This window comes from Pleurodeles waltl, chromosome 2_2 (genome assembly GCF_031143425.1).
Source record: "Pleurodeles waltl isolate 20211129_DDA chromosome 2_2, aPleWal1.hap1.20221129, whole genome shotgun sequence".
NCBI classification, from domain to species: Eukaryota; Metazoa; Chordata; class Amphibia; order Caudata; family Salamandridae; genus Pleurodeles; species Pleurodeles waltl.
Window position 1 is genome coordinate 207,103,486 of NC_090439.1, and position 15,738 is coordinate 207,119,223.

Sequence of the window (15,738 nt, forward strand, 5' to 3'; positions counted from 1 at the left end):
TGGGACAGGAATTTAGAGTCGTTCAGGGTGGGCTGATGGTGGCGTGCGATTGTCCTGTTCACAGAAGCCTGTGTGTTAGGTCTGGACCAAGTGCCCAAAAGAACATCGGTGAGGGCTTCATTGAATGGAAGAAGATGCTCAGATATGGAAGCCCCTGGTTGAAGCACCTCTGTCAGGAGATTAGACCTGACCTGAACAGTAGGCAGCTCAAGGCCAAGAACATCAGCCGCCCTACTGACCACCATGGAATAAGTAGCTCCCTCTGCCGTAGCCACGGTAGGAGGAGACAGCATGTCAGCATCTGGAGACGAATCCAGCCCACTGGCCTCGCCCAAATCCTGTGCCCAGTCCAAGTTAGGGTCATCCTGGTATTCATAAGGGTCTAGGGACCCCTCCAATCCTTCCCCAAATTCGAACCCCTAACAATAAGGGTCAGAATCCTACCTGGGGTGAATAGGCCCCATCGAAGAATGTGGCGTCAGACGACAACGTTCGGACTCCAAGTTGTCGGGGATGAGGATCAGATTGGCGTTGATGGTGGGCACCACCGATGTTGGGAGCATTGACAATCGAACTGGCGCCTGGAAAGGTCTTAATGGTACGACTGGCGTCAGTGCGGACCCGGAAGGGACTTGGTGGCTGGAGCCTTTGGCGTGGAACCCGAAGGACCCCCACAACCGAACCCCTTGGACCCTAAGGCACCGTAGTAGGGTCGGACTGCCAAAAAAGGAGGCACATGGCCTCATAAAATTCCCTAAACTGGGCAGGGGTCGCCCCAGTTCCCAAAAACTCAGGAAGGTGCAGAGCGGACCCAAAAGCAGGCTCCGAAGAAGGAGGCCTCAAGCGTCAACGCCTCTCCCGCGTCGCATCACCCGAGCGTCAGTGTGAAGTCGAAGGATGGCGAGATTTCTTCTACGACTTCTTCTTCTAACCTTGACCCGAAGACTTCGAAGAAGACGTGGTGGTGGCTCCATGACTGGTTTCGAGACCTTCCTCTCGAGTGAGACCTGGACCTATGTGGAGTCTAGCGCCGGGCTGCCATAAGCTTGAGGGACCGCTCCCTCAAGATCTTCAGGCGCATTGGCCAGTACTCTGAGCACGACTTCTGGTCGTGCTCCCCGCACCACAAACAGAGCCAATGCAGATCCGTCACCAACATCATGCAGTGACAGTCCTCACATGGTTTGAAGACGGTTTTTCAGGGATATCCCTCGACACACCAAAAACTTCACAAAAACTCATCAAAAGAGAAAGTCTGTGAAAAATTTACCAAAGGTAGCTCTCTCCGAATCGATGGGTGGCGTGAAAAGAAAAGAACTGAAGTCACTGCACTGAGGCGGTGCCTATGTACTACTCCCGACATCATCACACGACTACAACGCCAATGGCGCCCGCGGAGTCGACCGACGCCACCTACTGACGCGCAAGGGTATTGCTCGAAGAAACAATCTCTGGATCCAGTCTGACACCTGGGGGAAAATTCTAAGGTAAGGAATCTGCAACGAGAAGTCTCCATCAGATATCTATTTTTATAAAGTGGTGTCTTGTTTTTTTCATGTTATGTGGCTTTTTTAATCTTGTTCCTTGGTACTGTTAAATGTTTTACACTAAGTTCCTTTGTGCAAGTCATATCTAGCCACGGTTGAGCTTAAGGTTGTTGAAAAAAAAAAGTCTGACTGGATGCCAGACAGTTTTTGCAAGTGTATTCCACAGTAAGGTTGCATAGCCATACCATATAGTACACCCAAGTTCTGTCAGGTCCTAACAGTACAACATGAAGACTAGTACGCAGATAACGTTGGTTAAGTTAGGTAATGTTCATAAAAATAAGGGGACTTTTTCTATTAAATATAGCTTTGGCAATAAGATGTGTTGCGTGAGAAAGAAAGTATGGGGTTTTTGAGAACTAATGTTAATGTTAAAGAGATTTATAGGGAGCTTGTTGACCCGGCAGTGTCTTGGGGCTAGCTTCACTCGAGCAAAACTAGAATGAAACTCTTAGTTATAAAAAAGCCATATTTTCAGCTCTTTCCTAAGGGAATTCAGAGAGGGCAAGGTCCTAATGTGTAAAGGAAGATGATTCCATAAATTGGTTGCACCTGTAATGAAACTTCTTCCTCCCCAGTTTGTCCTTCGGAATCTGGGGATCACCATTTTCTAGGTCCAAGAGGAAAACAGGATTATACTTGGTTCATACCACTCAAAAACCTACCTCAGAAACTCGGGCCGGTGTTGTGCAAGGCCTTATGGGCAATACAGAGAAAACTGAATTTGGTACGACTTCTGACTGGCAACCAGTAAAGCTTACAGATTGCCTAGGCAACCGACTGAAATTTGAGAATATCGAATAGCAGCACAGTTGCCGCATTTTGCAGAGTCTGAAATCTATTCAGATATTGTTCCTGCATATTTTCAGATAGGCCATTACAGTAGTCAAGTGTAGATAAGACTAAAGCAGTGATGACAGTTTTTTTGGCATAATAATTGGGAGAATTTTTTTTATCATACTCAGGGTGAAAAATGAGGAGGAAACCATAGCATTGACATGGCTTTCAAAGTTGTATTGTCAATGACAACTCATAAGTTCTTTGCCTTAGTTATGGGAATGGAAAAAAGTTCCAGTTCCTCCAGCCAACAGCACCAGGCCCAAACAGGACTGAGGTTTCCAAATAACACAACCTCAGTCTTTTCTGAATTTAACTTTAGGCAATGTTTGTTCATCCATAGACTAATTGCACACAAACAGTTGTGGAGACTGATGCAGATTTTGTTATCATTGTTAAAAGCTGACACCACAATTTGAGTGTTGTCAGCATAGGAGATTCGGGAGAAGCCAAAGGTTTTCACTTGAGTAGTACAGCCTGCTACATATATGCTGAATAACGTTGGACTGAGCGATGAGTGAAGACCTACTGATCAAGAGCCACAGTTCGTACTCTGCCAGTTAAAAATGGAGACAGCAAGGCAAGAGCCTTAGCTTTGATTCCTAGCTCTCCAAGATGGACGATCAGCAGCTTGTGGTCAACTGTATGAACGGCCACCAACAAGTCGAGGAGTATAAGTGCCACATCTCCACCCTATCCAGCACAGCCCTTATCTCCTCTGTGGGCTTTATTAGGGCAGACTCAACAATGAGTCCAAGTATGAACCCAATCGGCACTGGATCCAGATTATGGTTTGCTAGAATGAACTATGCAAGCTGTTGGTGCATTATTTTCTCTGCAATTTTTGTGGGAAATGGGAGATGGGGCAATAGTTACAGGGGTCCGCCGTGTTCAAGCTAGGCTTCTTTATGAGGGGAAGAATAGAGGCTATTTTCCAATGAGAAGGGAAAACTCCGATCTTACACAATGCGTTAAAGACAGCTGTGACTTTCGTGGTGATCAGATCGGGGACCAGCTTCAGCACCAAGGGAGGACAGGGATCTAATGGAGCATTGGATTTTGTGGAGTATATCATTTTTACCACCAGATCTGAGGTGACTGGGGAAAATTCAACAGAGGTCTCCTGCACAGGGTTTACCTGAATCATTTTTCCAATGGGATCTGGGTTGTTTGAAGCCTCAAACTCTGAGTAGATTTGATCATTTTTATCCCAGAAGCAATGAGGAAGTGTTTCACAGAAATATTGGTTACAGTTTGCTACTTTCCTGGGAGTGTAGTTAGTTTAGTGACTACTAGGAAAAGATACTTGGTCGAATTCTTTGCTAGGTCAATTTGTTGCATGAAGTAGCTATTCATTTCTTTCCTCAATAAGGATTTATATTTGGACAGAGCAAGTTTATATGCGTCTTTCTCAAGGTCGCCATAAGGCTTTTGCATAAACTTTCCTGTCTCCTACAATTGTGTTTTTTCGTTCTAAGCACCTCCGTGAACCAAGGAGCAGAGGAGGTTTTACACAGAACTAACCTGGTAAAGGCTGTATTTAGCCAGTTAACTTAGTCTAAGGAAGCTTGCTTAGTTTCTTGAGAAAGTGTAGGCAGTGACTGTGTAAGCTGCTGGATAAGAACGTCAAACACATATTCTATGACATGCCTTACAAGCCCTTTAATCAAAAATAAAATATCTGTGCAACCCCCACAACACTATTATCTGTGAGGAGTAAAAAATGCTGACTGTTTATGAAAACAAAGTGAACACAACTACTAGTTAGCAAAAAAACTATGGCTTACAGTCTTCTCTTAATGCAGCTCAACCTTCTTTCTTCCATTTCATCAATGGGTGAAGAGGAGGACAACAGTGATGTATCTGAAGGGTTGAATGATGGGCTACTGCTGTCACCTTGGTCGACAAGAAGCGTACTTGGTCGATCTTCCAAGGCCTACAAAATTGTATTTTGAGAAAGATTTAATTGGTTAACAAGGGTCTTATAGCATAAATCAAAGATTTACTTCATCACATTAATGAACAATTTACTTACCTTCGGTAACGATTTAGCGGGTAGAGACATTTTCTAGTTGCAGATTCCTTACCTTAGAATTTCACCCCAGGTGTCAGACTGGATCTGGAGACTATTCTTTGAGCAGTACCGTTGCGCGTCGTCAGGTGGCATCTGTCGACTCCGTGAGAGTAGTTGGCATTGTGCTCACCTTGATGACATCGGGAGTCTTATATATAGATGCTGCCTCTGTGTGATTACGTCAGTTTCTTTTCACAACATTCCACGCCAAAACGCAGAGCCATGAATAACACTGAAAATGGTGCGCCAGAGCTAAGGCCCTGAATGGGGAATCACTGTCCCTAGAAATCAGTTCACAAGCGGGGAGGATGGGTGGGTCAGTAAGAAATCTGCAGCTAGAGTAGGTCTCTACCAGATAAATCATTACCAAAGGTAAGTAACTTGTTCATCTGATAGAGACTTCTAGTTGTAGATTTCTTACCTTAGAATAGATACCAAAGTAATGCTATCCTCAGTGGTGGGCTTCGAACCAAGATCATACTAGAACGTCCTGCAGGACCGAACAACCAGAGTAGCCATCTCTGCAGATCTGACTGTCCAGGCAGTAATACTTTGTAATTGTGTGCACGGATGCCCACGTTGCTGCCTGGAAGATATACAGTACAAGAACTCCCTGTGCTAACGCTGTGGAAGCACCAGTTGCTCTGGTGGAATGAGCGCGCAAGCCCTCAGAGGGTTGCTTCTTTACCAAAGTGTAGCACATTTTGATGCAAAGGACGTACCCATCGTGAGATGGTACACTTTTGTACTGCCTTCCCTTTCTGCGCACCCACATATGCAACAAAGAGTTGATCGTCCACCCGGAAGTCGTTAGTGCGATTGAGTTAGAACGCCAACACTTTGGATCCACGTTGTGCAGTCTCTCCTCTTCATGAGAAGGATGTCCAGGTGTGTAAGAAGTAGGCAGAGTGATGGACTGGCCTACATGAAACAGCATAACTACTTTGGGGAGGAATGAGGCCCTTGTCCACCTGGCAGGATCACTTGGTCCACCTTGGAACTCTGCTAGAGGCCTTAGAAAAGACAGGCCTCACCATCAAGGCATTCAAATGCCTATAGGGCAGGGAAAGTGGTTTATTTGGTCCACCTGGTAGGTGGAGGCCAAATACAGCCACTAAGGGGCAAGATACAACCCATCATGGATTGATTTGCCCCTACCACTCAAACCAACTCAGAGCCTTCTTAGGCCTGATTGGGTACTACAGAAGGTTCAAAGATTATATGGCTCCATTGTAGCCACCTTAACTGACCTCACATCCGCAATATTGCCTGAGAAATTCTTATGAACAGCTAGCTGCCAGAAAGTCTTTGATGACCTGAAACAGGCCATGTGTTCTGCTCCCATCCTAAAAAGCCCTGAATATTCAAAACTATTAATTGTCTAGACAGGTGCTTCTGAGGTAGGTGTATAGGGGAAGTACTTTCTTAACGTAATGAAGGGGGCCAGTATTAACTTTTTGATTTTAGAAGTAGAAGGTTGACCTCTGGAGAAAAGTGTTGGTCAGCCATTGAGAGGAAGGCCTTTGCTGTGGTCTGGGCCTTGAAGAAGCTGAGGCTATACCTGATTGGCACTCACTTACTTGTTCAAACAGCCCACAAGCCCCTCCTATGGCTTAAGCAGATCAAAGGAGAAAATCCCAAATTGTTGAGGTAGTCCATCTCCCTACAGGGAATGGACTATACAGTGGAACATATACCTGGGAGTAACCACTCCAATGCAGGTGGACTCTCCAGATATTTCCACTTAGACAATGAAGACTCATCAGGGCAAGTTTAGTCTTATTGCCCTTCGTTGGGTGGGGGGGGCCTGGCTGTGGAAGAAAGTCCCTCTTTCTGGCATGGTTACCCACACTTTTTGCCTGTTGTCAGTGTACTTAGACTCTTTTCACTGGGATCCTGCTAACCAGGATCCGAGTGATTGTGCTCTCTCCTCTAAATTTGGGTGCTTGAGTACCCTTTACACCCCACAATTGACACACTGGTATACCCCTGTAAGTCCCTACTATATGGTACGTAAGTACCCAGGGAATTGGTACACCAGGGGTCCCCCATGGGCTGTAGCATGTACTATGTCACCCAAGGGAGCCCATGTAAACTGGGTCTGCCGGCCTGCCATTTGCAGCCAGCATAAAAAGGTGCATGCACCCTTTCACTGCTGGTCAATACACCAGGTCACTGTATGGTAGGCCCTTCCAGCCCTAAGGGTAGGGTGCATGTCCCTGTGTGTGTGGGCATCCCTGCAAAAGCAGAAGTGACCCCCTACAAACTCCAGTTCCAATACCCTGTACTTCGTATGTGTGGGAAAGTCATGTTAGCCATGTACTGGCATAGGTCACTACCTATGGTCCAGCTACATATTGATAACTCCAAACCTAGGCATGTTTGGTATCACACAAGTTGGAATCATACGAGTATTGGTGGCATGATTTCATGCACTCTGGGGGCTCCTTAGATGACCCCCAGTATTGCTCGTACTAGTCTTCCAGGGTCTGTTAGCAGCCCACGCTGCTTAAGCCCCTCAGACAGGACTCTGCCCTCCTGCTGCTTGAACTGCTCCAGCAGGGGAAGACAGAACAAAGGATTTAGTGTGGTAGAGGGACGCAACCTCCTATTCCTTGGAAATAGGTGTTAAAAGGATGAATATGGATGGCCTCCCCACGCCACCGGCTTGCCTTGAAGGGCTCACATTGGGGCCCTCCTTGCATAATCCAATTTGAACCAGTCCTGGCACCCGCGGTCCCTGCTCTGGCACAAAACTGCACAAAGGAAAGGGGAGTGACCACTCCCCCCCCCCCCAAGGGTGGTGCCCAGAGCTCCTTCAGGTGGCCACTAGATTCTGCATATTGAAATGATGATCGGCAGAGGCCACTGGAAGCATCTGACTGGTTAGGTTAGGCAGATGACGAAAGTGACTCCCTCTAATAGGTGGTCACCTTGCAAAGTGATCAATAGCCTTTTTGTGCTATTTAGGGACTCCCTTGCGGTTGGGTCCCCAGATGCAGCATGCAAGGATCCACCAATTACTTTTTCTGCTACTGGCCACTGGAAACGCTGCTGGACTCCACAGGAACCAAACAAGACTGCAACACTGAGGCAACCTCTCATTTTAACACTGTTTACGCTGCTCCTGTCAGCAACTTGCAGCATTTCCACAGATGTACAACCTCTGGGGTTGAAAAGTCTTCAGCTGCACCAAAGAAGCAAGAAGGAATTGCCCTTGGAGTGAAGGAGTCCCTCCCCTGCATCTGCAGGCACCGAAAGCAATGACATCCAGCAGCTGACATCTGCTGTCCTCTGGAACCTGCAAAGATTCTCCAACACTGGTGGTGGTTCTGAGGGGTCCCCTGGGTTCTCTCTGCCTTTTGTCCAACTTGGGAGATGGTGAGCCCTTGCCTCTTCCCCCAGGACAGAATCCCTGTGTACCCCAACTGTTGCTGCAACCAAGACTTGTTGACTCCTGCTCCGAGGGATCTTCTGGTTCCAAGTAGTCGCAACCCCCAGCACTCTACCTCTGCTAGGACAGTCTCCTGTATGCTGCTCCAGCCATGTGTTACTTCTCTTCATGTGTGCTGTTTGGGCCTCACTGAGACTTACTTTGCCTGCTGCCAGTGGGTTGCTCGAGGGAGATCTGACTGCTTCTGCTGGCTCTCCTGTCTTCTTTGGATAAGCCCCGACTCCCCTTCAAGGGTCGAGTCCCCAGACCTTGCTGGTCCTCTTCAGCTCTGCAAATCTTTAACAGCTTCAGTTACATTTGCTCATGCTTGTTGGTGGCCCTCCTAACCACTGACCTGTCTGCATTCCGGCAACTGACGAGGGACAGCTCCTTGGTGACTACAGGGAATCCTCTGCATTTCCTGGACTTGGCAGCTGGAATCCATCCATCACCATCAACAAGGATCATCACCGACAGAAGGGTGGGCACTGCCTCCTGCCCCACCTGGGCACTTGTGGGGTGAGTGGACTCGGTCTCCTTCTTTTACAGGTTCTCCTCATCCAGAATCCACCAGGGGATTTCACCAGTCTGGTCCTGTTCTTGCACTATTCCAATGTCAAGCCCCCATGTTAGCCTATGGGATGAACAGGTAACTTACCTCTGCCCTCCTGGTCGCTGGGAGTCTTCTAGATACTCACCTCTTGGGGTTCCATACTCTCTCAGCCCTTTACTAACTACTGCATATCCTCTGGTGGGGGACTGTAGGAAAGTGCCACTGTTGGCACGGGTATCTCACCCACTGTTTGCCTAGTGTCGATGCCAACATTGATTGAAAGTGTGCTGGGACCCTGCTAAGCAGGCCCCAGCACAAGTGCTCTTTTCCAAAAACTGTACCTTTGTTTCCACAATTGGCACAACTCTGGCACACAGTTAGGTCCCTTGTAAAAGGTACCCATGGTACCAAGGGCCATGTGTTCAGGGAAGGTCTCTAGGGGCCGCAGCATGTGTTACGCCACCCTAGGGGACCCCACACTAAGCACATGCACACTGCCTTGCAGCTTGTGTGTGCCGGTGAGGAGAAAGGACAAAGTCGACATGGCACCCCTCTCAGGGTGCCATGCCCACAAACCACTGCCTGTGGCATAGATAAGTCACCCCTCTAGCAGGACTTACAGCCCTAAAGCAGGGTGCACTATACCATAGGGCATAGCTGAGGGAGAAAATATGCCCCTACAGTGTCTTAAGTCCATTCTTAGGCATTGTAAATGCAGTGTACCATATTGAGTGTATGGTCTGGGAGTTTGTCATTATGAACTCCACAGCCCCATAATGGTTTCACTGAATACTGGGAAGTTTGGTATCAAACTTCTCAGCACAATAAACCCACACAGATGCCAGTGGGGGATTTATTGAAAAATGCACACAGGGGTCATCTTAAAAATGCCCCCTGTATGTTAGCCAAACTGCTAGTGTAGGACCGCCAGCCAGCCAGGAGTGCCAGCCAGCCACTTTCAGACAAGTTTCTGACCACATGGGGTGGAGTGCCTTTGTGCACTCTGTGGTCAGAAACAAAGCCTGTCCTGGGTGGAGGTGCTTCACACCTCCCCCTACAGGAACTGTAACACCTGGTGGTAAGCCGCAAAGGATCAAACCTCGAATTACAGTGTCCCAGGGCACTCCAGCTTGTGGAGATTCCCGCCTCATCTTTGACCTCTGCACCAACCAGCCCTGTGTTTCTGGTGGAGGATGTTTGGGGTTAACTTGAACCCCAACTGGTGGACTTCCTAAAACCCGGAGACTGAAACTGTAAGTGTTGTACTTACCTGTAAACCGATCTAACTTTTCTTCCCTTCAGGAACTGTTTCTGGAAATTGCAATACGTGTCAATTTTTAAAATAGATAATTGCCAATATATTAAAAACTGTATTACCTACCGATTTCAAACAAAGTACTGTTTTATACCTGTGTGAAATACAAATGTTTTAAGGTACTTAACAGCAACTTGCATCTTGTGGTTCTAAAAATAAATTAAGAAAATAGATTTTTTGATATACAGAAAACATTGGTCTGGAGCTAAGTCATTGAGTGTGTGCTTCTTCAATTGTCTGTGTGTGCACAGCAAATGCCTTACACTACCCTCTGATAAGCCTAAATGCTCTACCACACTACCACAAAAGAGAGCATTAGTATTATCTACTTAGCCTCTGTTAAGCCTCTGTGCATGCTATATCTCATGTTGATACAGTACATACAGAGCGAGCTTCCTACGTTGGTGGCAGCGGTGGGATCTATGTCTATCATTTGCTGGACTATTCAGTCAGTAGCTGATAACACGACCAAATTCCAAAGTTGTCTTTATAAAAACTGATTTTTGAATTTGACTATTTTTAGAAAAAAAATTAAGTCCTGCTAGGGCCGTGGTTAAGTCCCCTTAGCATCTCGTTTTAGATTTAAAAGTTATTTTAATTTAGGATTTAGTTACTAGAAATAGGTTATACTTTCTTAAAAGCTCAGAGGAAATGGTGGAACTCAACCTCACCCCTTACCTCCATCTACGGATGACAGAGTTAAGATCCCTCTGTAAGCTGGAAAAGATAAAGACAGTTTCCAACCCTACCAAGGTCAAGCTCCAGGAGCTCTTGGCAGAGTACACAAGGGACCAACCTGCTGAGGAGGAAGAACTCCCTTAAGACAGGGAAGATGTTAGAGATGAGGAGGATGGCCTCCCCCGCCTCACCTAACTAGGGAGACAAGGATCCCAAGATCCCTGTCTCCAAGGATAGAACTCACTGGATCTGGATCTTCAACAGGGGAGTCCAGCTCCTCTGCGAACATTGGGGGAAGCCTCACTGAAGAGGACATCCCAAGGATGGCCAAAAGTGTAGCTTTGGAGCAACAACTCCTGGCTACAGAAAGCTAGAGAGCAGAAATGGGCTTAGCACCCATTAATGGTGGAAGCAATATAAATAGGGTCAGAGACAATACGGATATCCTAAAAATCCCCAAATGGATTATCTCAAAATATAAAGAGGGTGATGATATCATCAATTTGTTCAAATCTTTTGAGACGACTTGTGCAACCAGAAAGTTAAACAGATCTCACTGGGGAGCTCTCCTTTGGGAACTGTTCACTGATAAGTGTAGGGATAGTCTCCTCACACTCTCTGGTAAAGATGCAGAATCCTGTGACCACATGAAGGCTACCCTGATTGAGTGCTTTGGATTCTCCACTGAGGAGTATAAAATTAGGTTCAGGGGGCTCACAAAACCTCAAGCAAGTCCTGGGTTGATTTTGTTGACTACTTAGTGAAAACACTAGCTGGTTTGATAACTGACAGTGGAGTGCATGACTAGGATGAGCTTTATAATTTGTTTATGAAGAAACATCTTTTAAGTAACTGTTTCAATGATAAGCTACATCAACATCTGGTAGACCTAGGTCCAATTTCTCCCCAAGAATAGAGAAAGAAGACAGAATATTGGATTAAGACTAGGGTGACCAAGACTTCCACAGCAGGTGACCAAAAGAAAGGAGTCACAAAGCCTTCCCAGGGGAATGGTGGTAAGACACCTAAGGACAAAAACAAAGAGTCTTCACAAGGACCCCAAAAAACCTGCTCAGGAGGTTGGGGCCGAGCCTCTTCACAGTCCACAAATGGGTACTAGGGGAAAAACTTTGATCCCAAGAAAGCCAGGTGTCACAACTGCAAATAGCATGGACACCAAACTGGAGACATGGCCTGTCCCAAGAAAAATCCACCTAGCACTACTCCAGTTAGTACTGGAATAGCCAGTCTCCAGGTGTGATCAACAGTGTGCCCAGAGCTAATCAGGGCTCATACTGAAGCTACACAAGTGTCTCAGGGAGTGGGGTGGATATAGCCACACTGGCTGCCTGGCCGCCTAACATGCAAAAGTACAGGCAGCAGCTCTTAATCAATGGGATAAAGGTAGAAGCCCTGAGGGATACAGGTGCCAGTGTCACCATTGTGACAGAGATACTGGTTTCCCTAGTACAGTATTTGGCTAGACAAACATATCCAGTTACCAACGCTGACAATGTGATTATAGTCCATCCCATAGCGACTTTAGGATGGGGAGAGGTTACTGGCCTGAAACAAGTAGTGGTCTTGCCTGCAATCCGAGTGGAATGTTTGCTAGGGAATGATCTGGATTCCTCAGCTTGGGCAGAGGTAGAGCTCAAAACCCATGCAGCCATGTTGAGAATCCCCGAACTGATGCTTGTGAAAACCAGATCAGAGCACAGGGTGAAAAAGAAGTGTTGGAGCCTGGAATAATGGCCCAACCTTTCAAGAGAAAAGATAAGAAGACTGTGGGACCAGTCTCTGTCCAGCAAAAGAAACAAGTCCTCTCTTTCCAGGAAGATGTATTATCCCCTGAGGGCACTGAGCCCATGGAGCTGGAGCCTTATCAGGTAGAGCTCTTGGGCCCAGGGGGACCCACAAGGAAACAGCTGTGCCAGGGACAAAAGACTTGTCCCACTCTTGAAGGCCTGAGACAGCAAGCTGCTGAACAGGAGAAGGGAGGTGTCAGTGGCTCCCACAGAGTCTATTGGAGGATGGACTCCTTTACAGTTAGGCTAGAGACCCAAAACCTAGTGTCACTAGGAGAGTGGTAGTGCCTAATGGAGTTTAGAGAGTTTATCCTCACATTGGCCTAGGACACCCCCCTAGCTGGGCATTTGGGACAAACCAAAACATGGAGCAGACATTTAAACCATTTTTATTGGCCCAATATGTCCCAGAAAGTAAAGGAGTTTTGTAGCTCATGTGTCACCTGTCAAGCCAGTGGCAAGACAGGTTGCCACCCATAGGCCCATCTCATTCCAGTTCCAGTGGTGGCGGTACCCTTTGAGAGGGCTGGTGTGGACCTTGTGGGTCCACTTGAACCACTTGCAGCCTCAGAGAACCTCTACATACTGGTAGTAGTTGATCATGCTACTAGATACTCTGAAGCAATTCCGCTTAGGTCTACTTCTGCCCCTGCAGTAGCCAAAGCCCTTATTGGTATTTTTACCAGAGTGGGTTTCCCTAAGGAGGTGGTTTCTGACAGAGGTATAAACTTCATGTCCGCGTACCTGAAACACATGTGGAATGAGTGTGGGGTGACTTACAAATTCATCACCCCATACCATCCACAAACCAATGGACTTGTCGAGAGATTTAACCAGACATTGAAGGGCGTGATCATGGGGCTCCCTGAATAACTCAAAAGGAGATGGGATGTCCTCATGCCATGCCTGCTTTTCACACCTACAGAGAGGTGCTTAAGAAGGGAGTAGGGTTTTCCCCTTTTGAGCTTCTGTTTGGCCATCCTGGAAGGGGTCCACTGGCACTTGTTACAGAAGGCTGGGAGAGACTTCTCCATGAGCCTAAACAGGATGTTGGGGACTATGTGCTTGGTCTCTGCTCTAGGATGGCTGAGTACATGGAAAAGGCACCCAAAAACCTTGAGGCCAGCCAACAACTCCAGATGTTGTGGTATGAACAAAAGGCTGCACTGGCAGAATTCCAGTCAGGGCAGAACGAGTGCGTTCTGGAGCCTGTGGCTCCCAGGACACTTCAGGACAGATGGAATGGCCCTTATCCAATCCTGGAAAAGAAGAGTCAAGCCGATTAGTTAGTGGACCTGGGCACTAGCAGGACACCCAAAAGGGTGATCCATGTTAATTGCCTGAAACTCTACAATGATAGGGCAGACATAAACATGCTGATGGTTACTGATAAGGATCAGGAAGCAGAGAGTGAACCTCTCCCTGACCTCCTCTCAATTGACCCTAAATATGGGTCAGTAGATAGAGTTGTCTATTCAGACACTCTCTCTGCCCAACAGCAACCTGACTGCAGGCAAGTCCTACAGCAGTATGTTGAGCTCTTCTCTTTGACCCCTGGTCAGACACACCTGTGTACCCATGATGTGGACACAGGAGACAGTTTACCTATCAAAAACACAATTTATAGACAGTCTGATCAAGTCAAAGACAGCAACAAAGTGGAAGTCCACAAGATGCTGGAGTTGGGAGTGATAGAGCACTCTGACAGTCCCTTGGCTAGCCCAGTGGTCTTTGTCACCAAACCTCATACCAAAGATGGCAAGAGAGAAATTAGGTTCTGTGTGGACTACAGAGGGCTCAACTCTGTCACCAACACAGATGCTCACCCTATAGCCAGAGCAGATTAATTGTTTGACAAATTAGGTGCAGCCACATTTGTAAGTAACCTTGACTTAACTGCGGGGTATTGGCAAATTAGGTTGGCACCTGGAGCCAAAGAAAAGATACCATTCTCTACTACTGATGGGCACTATCAGTTTACGGTTATGCCCTTTGGCTTAAAGAATGTCCCTGCCACCTTCCAAAGGTTGGTGAATCAAGTCCTTGCTGGCTTGGAGTCCTTTAGTGCAGTATATCTAGATGATATTGCTGTCTTTAGCTCCAGCTGGCAGGATCACCTGGTCCACCTGGGGAAGGTTTTGCAGGCCTTGCAATCAGCAGGTCTCTCTATTAAACCACCTATGTGCCAAATAGGCAGGGCACAGTTGTATACTTGGGCCACCGTCTAGGTGGAGTCCAAGAACAACCTTTACAACCCAAGATCCAGACAATTTTGGACTGGGAAGCTCCAAAAACCCAGATTCAAGTCACTGCATTCCTTGGCTTTACTGGGTACTAAAGGAGGTTTGTGAAGGGTTATGGATCCATTGAGACACCCCTCACTGAACTGACCTCAAAGAAGATGCCAAAGAGAGTAAACTAGACTCTTGACTGTCAAAAGGCATTTGATACCCTAAAGGAAGCAATGTGCTCAGCACCAGTTCTTAAAGTTCCAGATTATCCTAGGCAGTTCATTGTGCAGACAGATGCCCCTGAACATAGGACAGGAGCAGTCCTGTCCAAAACCAATGATGATGGCCTTGACAAGCCAGTTGCTCTCATTAGCAGGAGATTTCTCTCCAGGGAGCAGTGTTTGGAGTGCCTTTGAGAGGGAGGCCATTGCTGTGGTTTGGTCCCTGAAAAAGCTGAGACCATACTTGTTTAGTACTCACTTTATTGTTCAAACCGACCATAGACCTCTCAGATGGTTGATGCAAATGAAAGGAGAGAACTGTAAACGTTTGAGGTGGTCCAGATCCCTACAGGGAATGGACATGGAAGTGTAACACAGACCTGGGACTGTCCATACCAATGCAGATGGCCTTTCCAGGTTCTTTCACATAGAAAAAGAAGACTCTCTTGGGAAAGGTTAGTCTCATCCTCTTTTGTTTGGGATGGGGGGGTTGTGTAGGAAAGTGCCACTGTTGGCATGGTTACCCCCCACACGTTTTGCCTAGTGTTTATGCCAACTTTGAAAGTGTGCTGAGACCCAGCAAACCAGGCCCCAGCGCCAGTGTTCTTTCCCACAAACTGTACCTTTGTTTTCACAATTGGCATAACCCTGGCACACAGTTAAATCCCTTGTAAAAGGTACCCATGGTAGCGAGGACCCTGTGGCCAGGGAAGGTCTCTAAGGGCTGCAGCATGTATTATGCCACCCTAGGGGGGCCCTCACCAAGCTCATGCACACTGCCTTGCAGCTTGTGTGTGCCTGTGAAGAGAAAAATACAAAGTCGACATGGCACCCCTCTCTAAACCACTGCCTGTGGCATAGGTAAGACACCCCTCTAGCAGGCCTTACAGCCCTAAGGCATGGTGCATTATACCACAGGTGAGGGCATAGCTGCAGGAGCAAATATGCCCCTACAGTATATAAGTCCATTCTTAGGCATTGTAAGTGCAGTATAGCCATACTGAAAATATGGTCTGGGAGTCTGTCATTACGAACTCCACA

At 47.1% G+C, this 15,738-nt stretch overlaps 1 protein-coding gene across 6 annotated transcripts in view; it reads right to left on the minus strand.

The window, feature by feature from the left end:
- TRIO (trio Rho guanine nucleotide exchange factor) overlaps positions 1 to 15,738 on the minus strand; it is a 3,522,386-nt gene that overhangs the window by 1,246,762 nt on the left and 2,259,886 nt on the right. For all 6 annotated transcript variants that reach the window (XR_011200906.1, XM_069219639.1, XM_069219640.1 and 3 more), the window contains exon 38: positions 4,172 to 4,320. Coding sequence is in view for 5 of the 6 variants with exons in the window: in XM_069219639.1 (XP_069075740.1) it covers positions 4,172 to 4,320 (149 nt within the window). In the remaining variant the exon portion in view is untranslated. The remainder of the gene's footprint in view (positions 1 to 4,171; positions 4,321 to 15,738) is intronic.